This window comes from Varroa destructor, unplaced genomic scaffold, assembly GCF_002443255.2.
Source record: "Varroa destructor unplaced genomic scaffold, Vdes_3.0 BEIS01000004.1, whole genome shotgun sequence".
Lineage (NCBI taxonomy): Eukaryota > Metazoa > Arthropoda > Arachnida > Mesostigmata > Varroidae > Varroa > Varroa destructor.
This window is the reverse complement of record NW_019211457.1, coordinates 45,018,828-45,032,923: the sequence shown is the minus strand read 5'-3', so window position 1 is coordinate 45,032,923 and position 14,096 is coordinate 45,018,828. Positions and strand designations below refer to the sequence as shown.

At 41.7% G+C, this 14,096-nt stretch overlaps 1 protein-coding gene across 2 annotated transcripts in view; it reads right to left on the bottom strand.

Moving 5' to 3' along the window:
* Positions 1-8,332, bottom strand: part of LOC111249211 (uncharacterized) — a 66,890-nt gene extending 58,558 nt beyond the window's left edge. For both annotated transcript variants that reach the window (XM_022802774.2, XM_022802773.2), the window contains exon 1: positions 7,024-8,332. In XM_022802774.2, the coding sequence (XP_022658509.1) occupies positions 7,024-7,206 (183 nt within the window). In that variant the 5' untranslated portion in view covers positions 7,207-8,332. The remainder of the gene's footprint in view (positions 1-7,023) is intronic.
* Positions 8,333-14,096: the final 5,764 nt, after the last annotated feature.

Sequence of the window (14,096 nt, the reverse complement as noted above, 5' to 3'; positions counted from 1 at the left end):
TAGCCTGGAAGGGTTGTACAAAGGTGAAGCTGTTGCCTGTAGCATAGAAAATCGCATTGAGGGCTTGCACCATCATTGGTTTTCATTTCACACGCAACGTAGCAATGTCTCTGCATCGTATCTGCATTAGTATCGATGAAGTGCTGCAACCATATGAGAAGCTGACTGGCGCGAAGCCGAAAACTTAAAAATGGGCTTTCCTTTTTTTTATTCAGTAAACTTCAATACTTGCACTAGATCAGTAGCAGCGCCATCACAGATGCTGTTTCAGCCAAAATAGGTTCTCAATGTGGCAACGGTAACGGTAACGTTCAGTCCCGATCTCATCAACTGCCACGTATGTATCTATCCGCGTCCGCCGTTCCTGCCTCCACGTGTCGACGGCCATGCGTTATTGCTGCGAGCTGATATATCACTGCCGGATGCCGCCGCACCGAAAGCGTTACTGCAGCCGCTGCCCAGAAACCGATCTATTATATCTAGCGCTTGGAGCGCTTCGAAAGACGACTTGCGATGCGCGATATGGCCTACCACGGCGAGGCCCAGCGGCTGGCCACGAGGAACACGTTCAGTTCATATTTATCTTAAGGCCAATATAATTCATTGGAGCATTTAGTTCACTATTGCGCGACTTATTAAATACAGTAAAGCGGACTGCGGTCGCGTCGTGTAATGAACCAGCGATCGGGGAGAGGGGAGGGGGTGGTCTGAAAGGTTGAAACGAAGGACGCGTCCGGCGCTCGTGTACTGGTTACACGACCCGCGAAAAACGGTATGTTGTCGTGGCCTGGCTGCATTTGTCACGCGGACGCCGATTGGCTAGCGCCGCACTCGAGATTGTGCGCCTTCAACTAAGTGTTACTAATTGTACAAATGATATGTTATTTTCGTTCGTAGGACACGACTTATTCTGATTTTGAGGAAACGATTGTTGTTTGCGCGGGTACAGGATTACCCCTAAATAGCATGTATATAAGATGGGATGTATGAGTGTTCTGGATTTTACATCCGGCGCCATTAGCGTTAAACGTTGTCTCCGACAGCTGGCCGCCTCGTGTCGACGTCCGATTTCGAGCCTAGACAACGAACAGTTACCACTAAAGCACTGTATGGGAATACAAACAAGATATACACAGTGGCCTTTTGATGATGCCTGGTTAAAATGTTAGACTAGTGCAATTTACATCTGTGTCATAGTCAAAGAAATAATTATATGGCAAATGCGCTCTAAGTATTCCCAACTTGTAGGTTCTGTTTTGCGCAAATAGGTGAGCGGAAGAACCACTGGTGTCGATGGGTAGATCATCGGAAGTTAGCTTATGAAGTAATCGTTTGGTGTCGATATTTATTACTGGCCTATGAAGAATAGTTGTTTTGGAACTTCATAATTGACTCTGAACTCGCGATATCAGGGGTCCCATCAAGAATCGCGCGCCTTTCATTGAAGAAGCGATAGCTTCACTGTTGTTGACATTCTGAACTAGGGAAGCAGCATTTGATAAATGACGAAATACATATTTCAAGTAACTTTTTTCTGTAATGATCCTTATATAAAACTTTCACATATTTACTGTTATATATCACGTGCTTATCAATATGGATATGTATCTTTGAATAAACAAAATAGTCGATAGTATAAGGGCCAAATCACCATTGGCCGTCTGATCCATAAATCTCGCTGTTATATGTTAAAATAACGTTCTTTCTCGGCGTTCGACAGTATCCAATTAACTTACTAATGACTTCGTAGAACAGACAAGCGCCAATTCAGTTCCCAGATAAAACTAAAACGGCAGACCCATGGAAAATACCCTAGTCAGTGCACAGAAGTTTTCTTTGACTGTATATATATCTATATACATAGTTTCCCTTGCTGCTGTGTTCGTTTTCTAGGTCCGCTTCGAACGTGAACGTGTCGGTCCGTAGAACGTCACCACGTCTCGTTTGAGCGACAGGAACGTAGAGAACGTACGTGCAAATCGGTCTCGATCGTGCATCGTAAGGAAAGGCAAAGAGGAGCGTTGATCACCAGTCTGACAATTTCACGGCGATTCAGCTGCTGTGTGTTTGCCCTCCACGCAAATCTAGATGGGCACTTAATTCCGTGTGGCGAACTCTGCTAGTCAATACGTGGATTCTCTTCGAGCAACGATCCATTTCAGTGAACCTCGACGACATTGCCAAGGGACCCGTGGTGGCGTTTGCTGATTTCTTTACTTTGACAAAACCCAGTATAATCCAATCGACCTCCCGTTGCGTATTTTGAAGTTGACTCGTTTCTTATAATGAAGTGCAACGTACGTCGATGACAGGGGCAAGCGTATGGTTCACCCTGTTTTCGGAAACAGAAAAGCCTTTTCTGCCCGTTTAGGCAAGAGAAAAGCGGTTCGAAAGAGAAACAATTGTTAGATAATACTATAGCGATATGCTCGATATAACTTTATTTATACGGCTGATATATAATCTACTATGGGTGGTTACGGGACAACGATGTAGCGCCACGCTCGGTCGGTCGGTCGGTCGGCCGGCAGCAACAATCGTTATATAAGCTCGAGCATATTTTCACAGAATCATATACGAAAAGTCGATTGTTCGATTGATCAGTTAAAATAAATAGATATCAATTATACTTTGGTCTCTTTATATGTATGTATAGGCAAATGGAATAAAAACATACTCTATCGAGATAGTGACCATTGTTGAATTGACCCGTTATGCTATAATTCAGCTTTTAGCCGAAGTAAAGTAATAAAACGCAATTAAAAATTCTACCCGGTTATATTTATCAATTTGGCTATCACTTATTTATTTATTTATTTATTTATTTATAACAATATAAGTATTATAGCATTGGGAATCAGCGTGTGTCGTTGCGATTGTCACTATGTCTAAATTTTTTTAAATTTCTGGAACCGCACACACTGCCGGGACAGATAGCGGACGACTTTCATACGGTACATATCTACGTTGGCATAACCCCACAGAATGTTTCTATTAAATCTCTAGATGTGATCTGGATAGAATCTGCGTGATTTTTTAACCGAATGCGAAAATTGTAGAGAGCTGTATTCTGGTCTGAGCACCCCGTGGACAGTCCGTTGTCACCTGAACAGTTACACAACTTCATAACGTTGCATATCCTTTCAAATACCTTTCCTCGTATCTATCTCTAGAGCAGACAACTTTGTTGTTAAAGTTACTTCGAACATTCGGTATAGCGCTGCGCCAGTCAACAGAATAGGGACACTAAAAACTAGGCCAAAAACTTCATCGATAGTACAGCATTAGGGTTGAGCTTGTTATTGTCGCCTGTATCCGATCGTCGTGTCTGGCGGGATCTAGCTGAGCTCTGAAATGCTTCATTCGTCGCTAACGTACAGCTTCATCCTGGATATCGCCGAGCATCAGGTAGGTGCGGAACTTATATAGCCAATGAGGCTCCTCGTATTCCGCTGTAGAGGGAGCAACTTGGTCGGTGTGGATTAACATTGAGAAGCATACATCAGGGGCGTGTTGGATGATTGGCCATTGGCGTGAGGGGCACTTGAAGCGGTAAAGCATTGGCCAGATCTGAGATTGGGGAGTGGACGAGTTTTCAGCCCTGTTCGCTAGTCAATTAAGAGCGAAAATAAAGAGTGACATAGGTTCGTAATCACGCATTGCTTGTTCCTGTCACTTCTGATCAGGGCTGATGGATATGGCTAGCAATTAATCAATTATAGAAGGCAAACCATCATCTCACGCTGTTTAACGTTAAAATTAACCATATCGTTCGTACAGAAACAGGCACGCTGCTTACTATGATTCGAAAGCGCGTTTGACACAGATATTATCGTTGGCAAACGAGAAGCTCCCTGTTCCGTAGGATTGGTACAAGTTCTATACACATAAAATTAAACTTACCCAATATTAACGAAGGAGATAATTATAATAACAACAATAACAATAATAAAGTAATTAACGTATCAAATCGCACTCGCCATAGACGTTCAATTCTTTCTAGCTCCTGCATTATAATGTACCTGATCGCGTTTCGTCATAGGTGTCTGCTAAGTCAGAATTGGTTCTCAAGATATACCTTCACTCCGAGGTCACTCCGGTGTCCACAAACCCTTATAGCGTATCTATAGCAGTGTAGCACACGCGACGCGTTTCGCTTCCAGAATTTTATCCACCTTTAAGCCTCTGCTACACAGTACGTACTCGTCATCGAGCTACAATCGAGCGTTATCGTTGATGGAACGGTTCGACGTCTTTCACCTTCTGTCCCGCCGTCGTCACCTCTTTCGTATGGATATTCTAAATTAGGTGTTGTTGTTGATGTTACCGCTGCTCGAACAGGCGGTGCTGTCGTCGTGGTAGTTGTTGAAGTCTGCTGGATGCCGGCTTGGCACAGTGCCGCTTCATGAAACGCGCTAGCGTATCGTATCATATGAGTATGGCCTTCTTCGTTGTTCTTAGACTGTTTCAATGGACAACGTACAAACAACCAATGCGTAGTAACAATCGCAGCCATCAAAGCAAAGTAATAAACAAAATACGGAGAGGAACTGCCAGAAGATAACAGAGAGACACAAAACACAAAAATTACAAAGACCACCCAGCGGTGAAAAATGACCCTTCCGTTATTTTCTTATGCCCAGATAACTACTACGAGCCCCACTCGTATATATATATATATAGACATGATAAGGTAGTAAAGTTTCTTGAATAATGGTAAGTACGTACAGGTGCGTATGAGGGATTGATTCGCTGGACAAAATTAATTGTTGTGTATGAGTGCGCACGTTATGGCTAAGACTTACCGCTTTGGGCTGGTTTTATCGATAAGAACTTTTTGTTTAGCTTTACCAAGGCTAGATTTTGGTTGTCTGTATTGTTGAAATCAAACATCGTATTAAAAGTTGTTTCTGGCGTTCGTTTCGTTGATCCCATTGCTATCGGCCTTTATAATATTAGTAGTTATTGTACTAGATTGTACGCGCTACCTCCGGGCTGTTCTCTTGTCTCCCGTTCAACCCGGGCCGTAGCTGTCCACTATAGAGCTCTCAGTCTGATTTGCGAATCGCCTCTGTTCGAGCTCAGTGGGGTTGCTCTGATTGACGATTCCGTAGCAGATTGAAACGATTAGTACCGTTATGAGTATGTAGAATGCATACCAAAACGCCAGTAGCCCCCTTCGGGCGTAGACGTCTTGCGCGACTACCGCGATTTAGGAAGCAACCTTATTTTTGATTCAACAGGTACACAATCGATTTATGCAACAGCCTTATAAAATCTTGATATTATTATGATGGGAAAGAGTTAATTATGACGTCCACGGAGAAAAACAATGACGACGACGACGACACCAAATCGCGTATTCCTATATAATTTAGCCGCGTTTTTGCATTGAAGCTAACTTAGTTGGCAAGTAACACGTCGTGTTATAGAACTGGCTCATCAATAATCGTATAAATACATTTTTTTCTTTGTTTTCAGTTACGTCAAGCTAGAGGCAATTGTCTACCGAGTCACGAATATCAGAGATCGCGTAGCGGTTACATGGCCAACAACCACTTACGCCAGACTGAGTTTTATATCGCGCGCTGCCAAATATTTAATATTTTTCAGGGTGGATTGCTCGTACGACTGAGTTAATTAGAATTTTCCCCCAAAAGTTTTTGTTTTTTGTTCTTCGGATACTTCCTTACGGTTTAAACCGACTGGGTTAAATAACGAGGGGTCTACCAGTCGATAGCTACGCAGATCAGGACGTATAATTTCAAATCTACTGTTTTCGAAATTATCTTTCAGGTAAATGGCGCGCTTTCAAACATCAGATGTCATCAGGCGCATTAAACTTAGTTTCGCGTGTCGTTCAGCCATTGGCAATGTTGTCCATTCATTGATACCAAACAGATCCGCGTGTTCGGCTGATTGTATGATAGTGTACGCGTACGCCATGTGTTTATAGACAATATAATGAAAATGAGTCTGCTGAATCGTCGGTCCAATCGGAAGTATCAGACACCCCTCCTCCCCCCCCCCTCCCCTGCCCGGCCGACGGGCCAGCGAAGTCGCGTTCGCTGATATACAACAAGAAAACGAGCTACGCTATAAAACTGTCGAATCGTCGACAACTCATTTCGATGTAGTCGTGATCGTGGCTACCTGTATCTATATTATACAAAGGAACATAATAGAGGATGAGTTGGTGTAAATCGGAGAAGACCAGCTTAATAACAACGGTAATAGTTTCTGATAATTGGTGCAAAAGTCGCTACATCATCGGCAGCGTCATCAACTGCTACGCGATACGTTTATTCTGATGATTACCAAATGGACCCAGCACCCCACTCAGCCATGATCTTCGCCTTTATTTCGTTTCTTTTTTTGCCGTTATTGAATGAAGCCAATTACAACCGTATCATCCAACACTAAATTGTCGCTAGGAATAATAACGAAAAAAACAAATCGAAGAAGTAATTGTTTTCGTGACGACGGCTGTTGTTTGTCAACTTATGATGAATTGCGGGAGTCAAAATCGGCGGAACTGTTGAACCTTCATCGAGGCGAGGGACGATAGAAACAACGAGGTCGAGGGTTTTAAACGAAGCAGATAAAGGTAGCAGATTTTTTATTATATATTGCTTATTAATAATTTTTGTTGTATCTTGATTTGGAAATATGAAGATCAAGGTGAAAGGATGGTATTCAAGTCCTTTGTGTTTGTCATGATCTGGATTGTCGAAAGTTATAGATAACTTTTTTTTTTTTTTTTTGCATCCGGTGTACAGCTGTCGAACTTTGTGCTTTGAGATTATCGTGAATTCTATCGTGAGTTATTTTGTCGGATTTTTTCATCCGAGGCCTCCAATTCACTGATTAGTTAAATGTCACAAAAAAAAAAAACGACTTTTAGCATATATTCTGTGTATACTGGCGTAAAACGTCGACAAACTTTTTGCGTGCTTTTGAAAATGGCACAAGCATACCTTCTAAATACAACTGACGATCGTTATCGACAAAACGTCCACTTACATCTTGGAAATCGGCCATATTGCTTGGCCTGCCCTGATGATAGTGTGTCATTCCGTGAGGGGCTGGGTGTCCTCCAGGATGCGCGAAGTATCCACTGTGAGATCCGAGAGTGCCCAAAGAAGCCATGGGCGGAGGTGGTGGCCCTGCGTCTTTAGGATAGCCTTCCACTAGTGAAGCACTCATCTTCACCGTCTATGCCCTTTTTTCGGTCACCGTGCCTTCAGCGGTGACTCAAATTTTATTAATAGTCGCTAATTGCCAACTGTGTGTTCCAACTTCACTTTATGTTCTGGTTTCCACTAAGCTTTCGTTCTCCCCAACCGCAACTAACCCACACTCGTTTGATACCCCGGAGACCATTTAGCTAATTAAGCGATTCAATCCTGTTCGCACAATTCGTTCTATTCATCGATGATAATATAATGATGGCTGCTAAACAGACACGGGTAAATACGTTCGTGTTGCAGTGTCTGGGCTTTACGTGTAGGCTTTCGTCAGTAAGGCCAATCTACTTTGACCTATGAAGAACGCTGAGCCGTCGTCATAACGAGCACTTTATTTCACGCTGGCCTTCATCGTACAACTAATTTTTCTCAGCGCGACCAAATAAACTAAAATTTGCCTTTGTGTTATCATTGATTTACAAACGCGTCACGACAGTTGACAAGATCACACAAAACGCACTTTACTCTAGAGAATATCTGGCACCTTTCGGACGAGATGACTTCAATTGATTTCTACATATTTGATAACTTTAAAGACGCACTTTAAAAACGACACGGAGAGGATCTTCCTTCCAGACTCGTTCCTACTTCACCCAGCTGATTATTTACACAAACATGAAAACTCTACTAACTTCACGTGATCCGATTCTTTCTGCATTTAGAAGCTCAGTTTCATTGCACTTTGTGGACTGCACCCTTTTCCGTTCCAGGACACTCGACGTAATTCCGTAACTGTGTTCCACAGGTCTTGATCAATTCCATCAAATATTGCATTAAATCGATTGCACCAATCCAGACGGCTGGACACCAGCAGCGCCAGATCGACCCACGGCCGATCCCTACCGAATGCGCCGAGTCGCCCCAGTGGAGCAGTTCGACGTACACGCAATACACACGGGGCCCCTGCTCGACGCTCGCCTGCTAGCAACTGACGCGCGAGCTGTTTCAATAATTCTCAGCCGCTTCATCTGCTGCCACTGTCCCTACAGCAGCTGCAGCTGCCCTCGCGTCAGGCGGATCGCCGCCGCCACTACGATAGTCGCTATCCCCGGAGCGATCCTGCGGCGCAGGGAATAACCAGCAAAAAGCTGCGGCTGCAACGGCAGCCACAGTAGATCAATGTCGACGGCGAAGCCAACCGCTTCGAAGATACTTTAGCTATGCCTCAGCTTAACGACGTGCTCGTAGAACGGACCCGCCAGCGTTAGCTGCAAGCAACTTTCGGGAGACGCGCGCCCGGATACCAGAACCGCGAAACAGGGCTCGCCACAGGTGGGGAGGAGCTAACACGATGGGAGGCGGGGCCTGCTTCACCTGCCGCAGCCAGGCCGCTGGCGGCAGAAACGCCACTGGTGTTTAGCAAGTGGATGGACACTGGTCATCCGACGAAGTATACGCCGCCGCTGTTCGATGCCAAATCAGTATGAAGTATCTGTGTGTACGTGTATTTTCTCATATAGGCATCATGCGTGCGATGACCACTTAAAAAGCTAAATAATAAAGAAAGGGTAAAATCGAACTAAGGGACAAACGTACAGGGTAACGTGAATCGGCTCCTATTGAACAATGTGGAGTGTTATTAGGTAAGTGCAGAAAGGCACTGGCCAACGGCAGGGGAATCTTAATAGCGACGTTGATCAGCCGATCGGAGGGCGTTGCTTGATTTGTTGGAAGGATTCAATTTAAGCACGATCATTTGCATACATATGTACAATTGAGAAATGGCCATAGGACAATACATTTCTTGTGCGTCTGTTACCTCCTTGTATAAGCGCGAATATTTGACTGGTTGTGCTTGATAAATATCAATTGTGAGAAGTTGTAACGTGGTCATCGGCAAGAATCTACGAGCGCCCACGAAAACGATAGATCGAAGTGACATCTTTCCCATATTAGATACACTCATGTAGCATAGCATTTCAGCTACGAAAACGCATATTATGGCGTATCTGTCATTTGCGGTCGAGTCCATATATGCATATACATATGTGTAACGTAAAGTTGTATATGTTCATCTCGTGTCATAGAAGTCATAAAATTCTCTATTGAGCTAGCTGCAGGTTGGTAGGTTCAGGCCTAGCACACCGTGAATTTTTTTTCGGGCATCGCGTACAAGTGCGATAACTCACTCAGCAACGTTAATTCCACTAAGATTGTCGCGTTCTCCAGACTCACAATAACTATGAGGGGTACAGGGTGATTTATGTATTTGGTTTAGGCTTCAGGATAGCTTTTACAAATCGTCTTCGCTTGTCTAGATCGACCATTTGGCAATCGATAGGCAAAAGGTATTTGTCTGAGTGGTAGCACCCAGAAGACCATTTAGCGTTTCTATGCGCCCTGTTCAAACCTTTATGTTGTATCTATGTGTAGGCTTCTTTCACACTGATTTGGTAGACAGACCCCTGGGGTGATCGTGACGAACCCGTCGCAAAAGGACGGAACGCAGCGAGGACGCTTGCCTCTATGATCTCTTTGGCTCAATATTAAATCCGTTTCATGACCAGTTAGCTGATATCAAAGGTAAAAATCACGTGAGAGTGCTTCGATGAATGAAGCATGGGATCGCAGGCGCGCAATATGTCAGGTATCGCTTTGGGCATTTACTTGAGTATTTTTCGTTTATCAGAATCGTCCCTTTGGTGAGAAATTCGTTTTGACAATCGAGGGGAAATCTGCGGCTATTCGCAACTGGTCGTACAATGAGGTGAGCAGTATAAACGATGGTACGAAAATCTAGTATAATATGACGGGTTTTTAGAGTAACTTCTTGATTGTTAGCGAAACTGCAGTTACCGTCGAAATATATATAATTTTCCATTGTAACTATTAAATATCCGCCTGACAAATATATATATTCAACTGTCGCCCAAGTTCACTCATGCAATGTGCCTATTCCAGTTTAATACATTTCCTGATTACTGTGTCTTTGGCTGAATAAATCTATTCTCTACATAGTGATGGTTCTAGTTGGCTTACGGGTCGCTCAAAAAAAAGCATATACTCATTTACAGGTACCCAGACACGCGAAACGTGCGAACGTCGCGCGAGGAGCCGCGCATCAAGGCGTCGAAATAAGCCGTAAACGACGCCGGAGCCATTTGCGGTTCTATTATATAGTCGCTGTTTACGACTTGTAGTTGTTCTTTTTCCGTCTGCAATGACTGGTCTGTCTTTTCCTTCATTTTTTATTGACTAAAACATGTCTCTTTATATAATTTTGTTCTTTGCTTTCTTAAATTCCGGCAAACGATCGGAGCTTCAGCGACAATCAAGATGACTGTCGACCGAAATTTCGCGGATTTCTAAGCACCGCTATTCGCTTTTGCTTGCCGTAGCAACAATAACGACAGCGGCGGCGGCAGCAGCAACACGGCAATTTTTTGTTGCGTTTGTCTTTTTTACTTTGACCGTATTTGCAATAACATCAAGCTAGTCATTGTTTCCTGTTCGGAACACATGTCATGCACCCGAACGAAGCATCATGTCTCCAGCATCAATTCCAGGCAGCCTCAGACCCGGTTTTTGCTACCCACCCCCTTTTGGTACCGAACAATAACTCGAGCTGGTGGCGGTTCGAGTCGGCAATCTTACTCATTAACGATTTCGTACGGTCGCTTGAATACGCATATATGCTATCGGCACATCGACTTTTCAAGCTATTCGAGGGAAAATTATGCGGTCAAAAGCACGATCCATTTCGAAATGGTTATGGCCGTCTTGTGTTTCAGTAACCGGAGCAAAAGTCTGGCGTTGCCTTATATCGCTCGACACGCAACTGACCGGGGGTTTAATTCAACAGTTCGAAACAGGTCTAAATGGTACCACATACACCTTGCACAACCAGCAAGCAGAACTTATTCGCAAAGACATCAATGGAAATACGTTCTTTCATAGGATGACCCGACAGCGAACGAGCTTAACACATAGATAAGGTCAAACACATCGCTTGCTTTTAGGACTATCTGGCCAGAAAGGAACACAAAAGGTCAGGGCGGAAGCGTCCTTACTGGCGCGCCTGGTACAGCAGCGTTACAAGTAATAGGAGCGCAACCATGTCGAATGTTACAACGCAGACAAAGTCTCCTACATTACGCGTAATCATATATATGATTCAGATCAGATTTTTAGAACAAGTGGCCTTTTTTTATCAGAATCGATCCACGTGATCAGTCAGGTAACGACAGAGAATTCGAAAGCTACGAGTTCAGAACTTCAACGCCGCTTACCAAGCTGAGCGCTGGCTTTCTGTTTTAAGAGGATACTGTTTGAACGTCGTATTATTGGTACCGCCGAAATCCGCTTGACGATACGCACGAACTCGGAACGCTCTTGGTTTAGCCTTGGAAAGCAGAAGATAATAGACCATTGCAGGATAAGGGGTAGTAGAAAAAGAGCTTCTCAAATTCGTCTTTTGTATAAGGCCTATTTGATCGGCGGCTACTAATCGTACCATAATGCTAGTGTCATAATATCATTACTGGAACGTCCCCTGACAAATGTCAAAGTCAGCAACAACTCGTGATGCTAAACAAGATGGCTCAGAGAATCACTGTCGATTCTTTGCCGTGTGAGTAATAGGTAACGACGATAGAAACCGCTGACGTGCAGATTAATTTCATTGTATTGTAGTGCACCTTGTGCCTAGCCTGAGTAAGAGTCCAGTACGTCATCGTTAGTACTGCGGAGTCAACATCACGGTTAGTATAATAGTATGTGGTCTTTACTTGGACCATTTACATAAAACGGATCTTTGGATATAGCTATTGCATCAAGAGATTAGCGCTCGTTGGGGTGCCTTTCGCGCGCATGAAGCCAAACGTTCGTAAACGAATTTGGTACTCATTTGTTTTGTCCGATTTGTAATAATATTCAGTCGTTGCTTCTCGTTGTGACCCGTCACAATATTTACGCTTGGGCAGATCTTACGAAAACCTGAAAAAAATTGTTAGATCGACCCAACATCACCGAATCGAGCCCAAAAAATCTCTCGGAAAATAAAATGCGCAAGATACGATAGCACAGGTAAATAAAGCTGAGAAAGATCCATTTCGGTTGTTTCGCAAATGCTTTCTATTATCTACAATCAAAAATCGTTTCCGATTACTTTAAATCGAGTGCCATTCTGGAGAGATTTTTCTTTATTTTTGTTCAACGAATACACACGATATCGTGGCAATGTTTAGGATAAAAACTTATATTCCAGACCAGCTTCAAACATTATCATAATAATCGAATGACACAGTCGCTTTCGGTTGCCAACAAATTTAGCCGGTTACTCTGCGCGTCTTACGTCCACCTTCAGACTCAAGTCATTTTCGAAATGAAAAAAAAAAGAAGACGAATGGCCATGGACGAGAACGAGAGTAAAACACCGAAAACATTAAATACATTTATTTACGTTAAGTATTTAACCAGTGAACATAAGGCGAATGTCAGAAATTTAAAAAAATCTATCTATCTATCTATCTATCTATCTATCTATCTATCTATCTCTCTATCTATCTATCTCTATATCTCTATCTATCTATCTATCTATCTATCTATCTATCTATCTATCTATCTATCTATCTATCTATCTATCTATCTATCTATCTATCTATCTATCTATCTATCTATCTATCTATCTATCTATCTATCTATCTATCTATCTATCTATCTATCTATCTATCTATCTATCTATCTATCTATCTATCTATCTATCTATCTATCTATCTATCTATCTATCTATCTATCTATCTATCTATCTATCTATCTATCTATCTATCTATCTATCTATCTATCTATCTATCTATCTATCTATCTATCTATCTATCTATCTATCTATCTATCTATCTATCTATCTATCTATCTATCTATCTATCTATCTATCTATCTATCTATCTATCTATCTATCTATCTATCTATCTATCTATCTATCTATCTATCTATCTATCTATCTATCTATCTATCTATCTATCTATCTATCTATCTATCTATCTATCTATCTATCTATCTATCTATCTATCTATCTATCTATCTATCTATCTATCTATCTATCTATCTATCTATCTATCTATCTATCTATCTATCTATCTATCTATCTATCTATCTATCTATCTATCTATCTATCTATCTATCTATCTATCTATCTATCTATCTATCTATCTATCTATCTATCTATCTATCTATCTATCTATCTATCTATCTATCTATCTATCTATCTATCTATCTATCTATCTATCTATCTATCTATCTATCTATCTATCTATCTATCTATCTATCTATCTATCTATCTATCTATCTATCTATCTATCTATCTATCTATCTATCTATCTATCTATCTATCTATCTATCTATCTATCTATCTATCTATCTATCTATCTATCTATCTATCTATCTATCTATCTATCTATCTATCTATCTATCTATCTATCTATCTATCTATCTATCTATCTATCTATCTATCTATCTATCTATCTATCTATCTATCTATCTATCTATCTATCTATCTATCTATCTATCTATCTATCTATCTATCTATCTATCTATCTATCTATCTATCTATCTATCTATCTATCTATCTATCTATCTATCTATCTATCTATCTATCTATCTATCTATCTATCTATCTATCTATCTATCTATCTATCTATCTATCTATCTATCTATCTATCTATCTATCTATCTATCTATCTATCTATCTATCTATCTATCTATCTATCTATCTATCTATCTATCTATCTATCTATCTATCTATCTATCTATCTATCTATCTATCTATCTATCTATCTATCTATCTATCTATCTATCTATCTATCTATCTATCTATCTATCTATCTATCTATCTATCTATCTATCTATCTATCT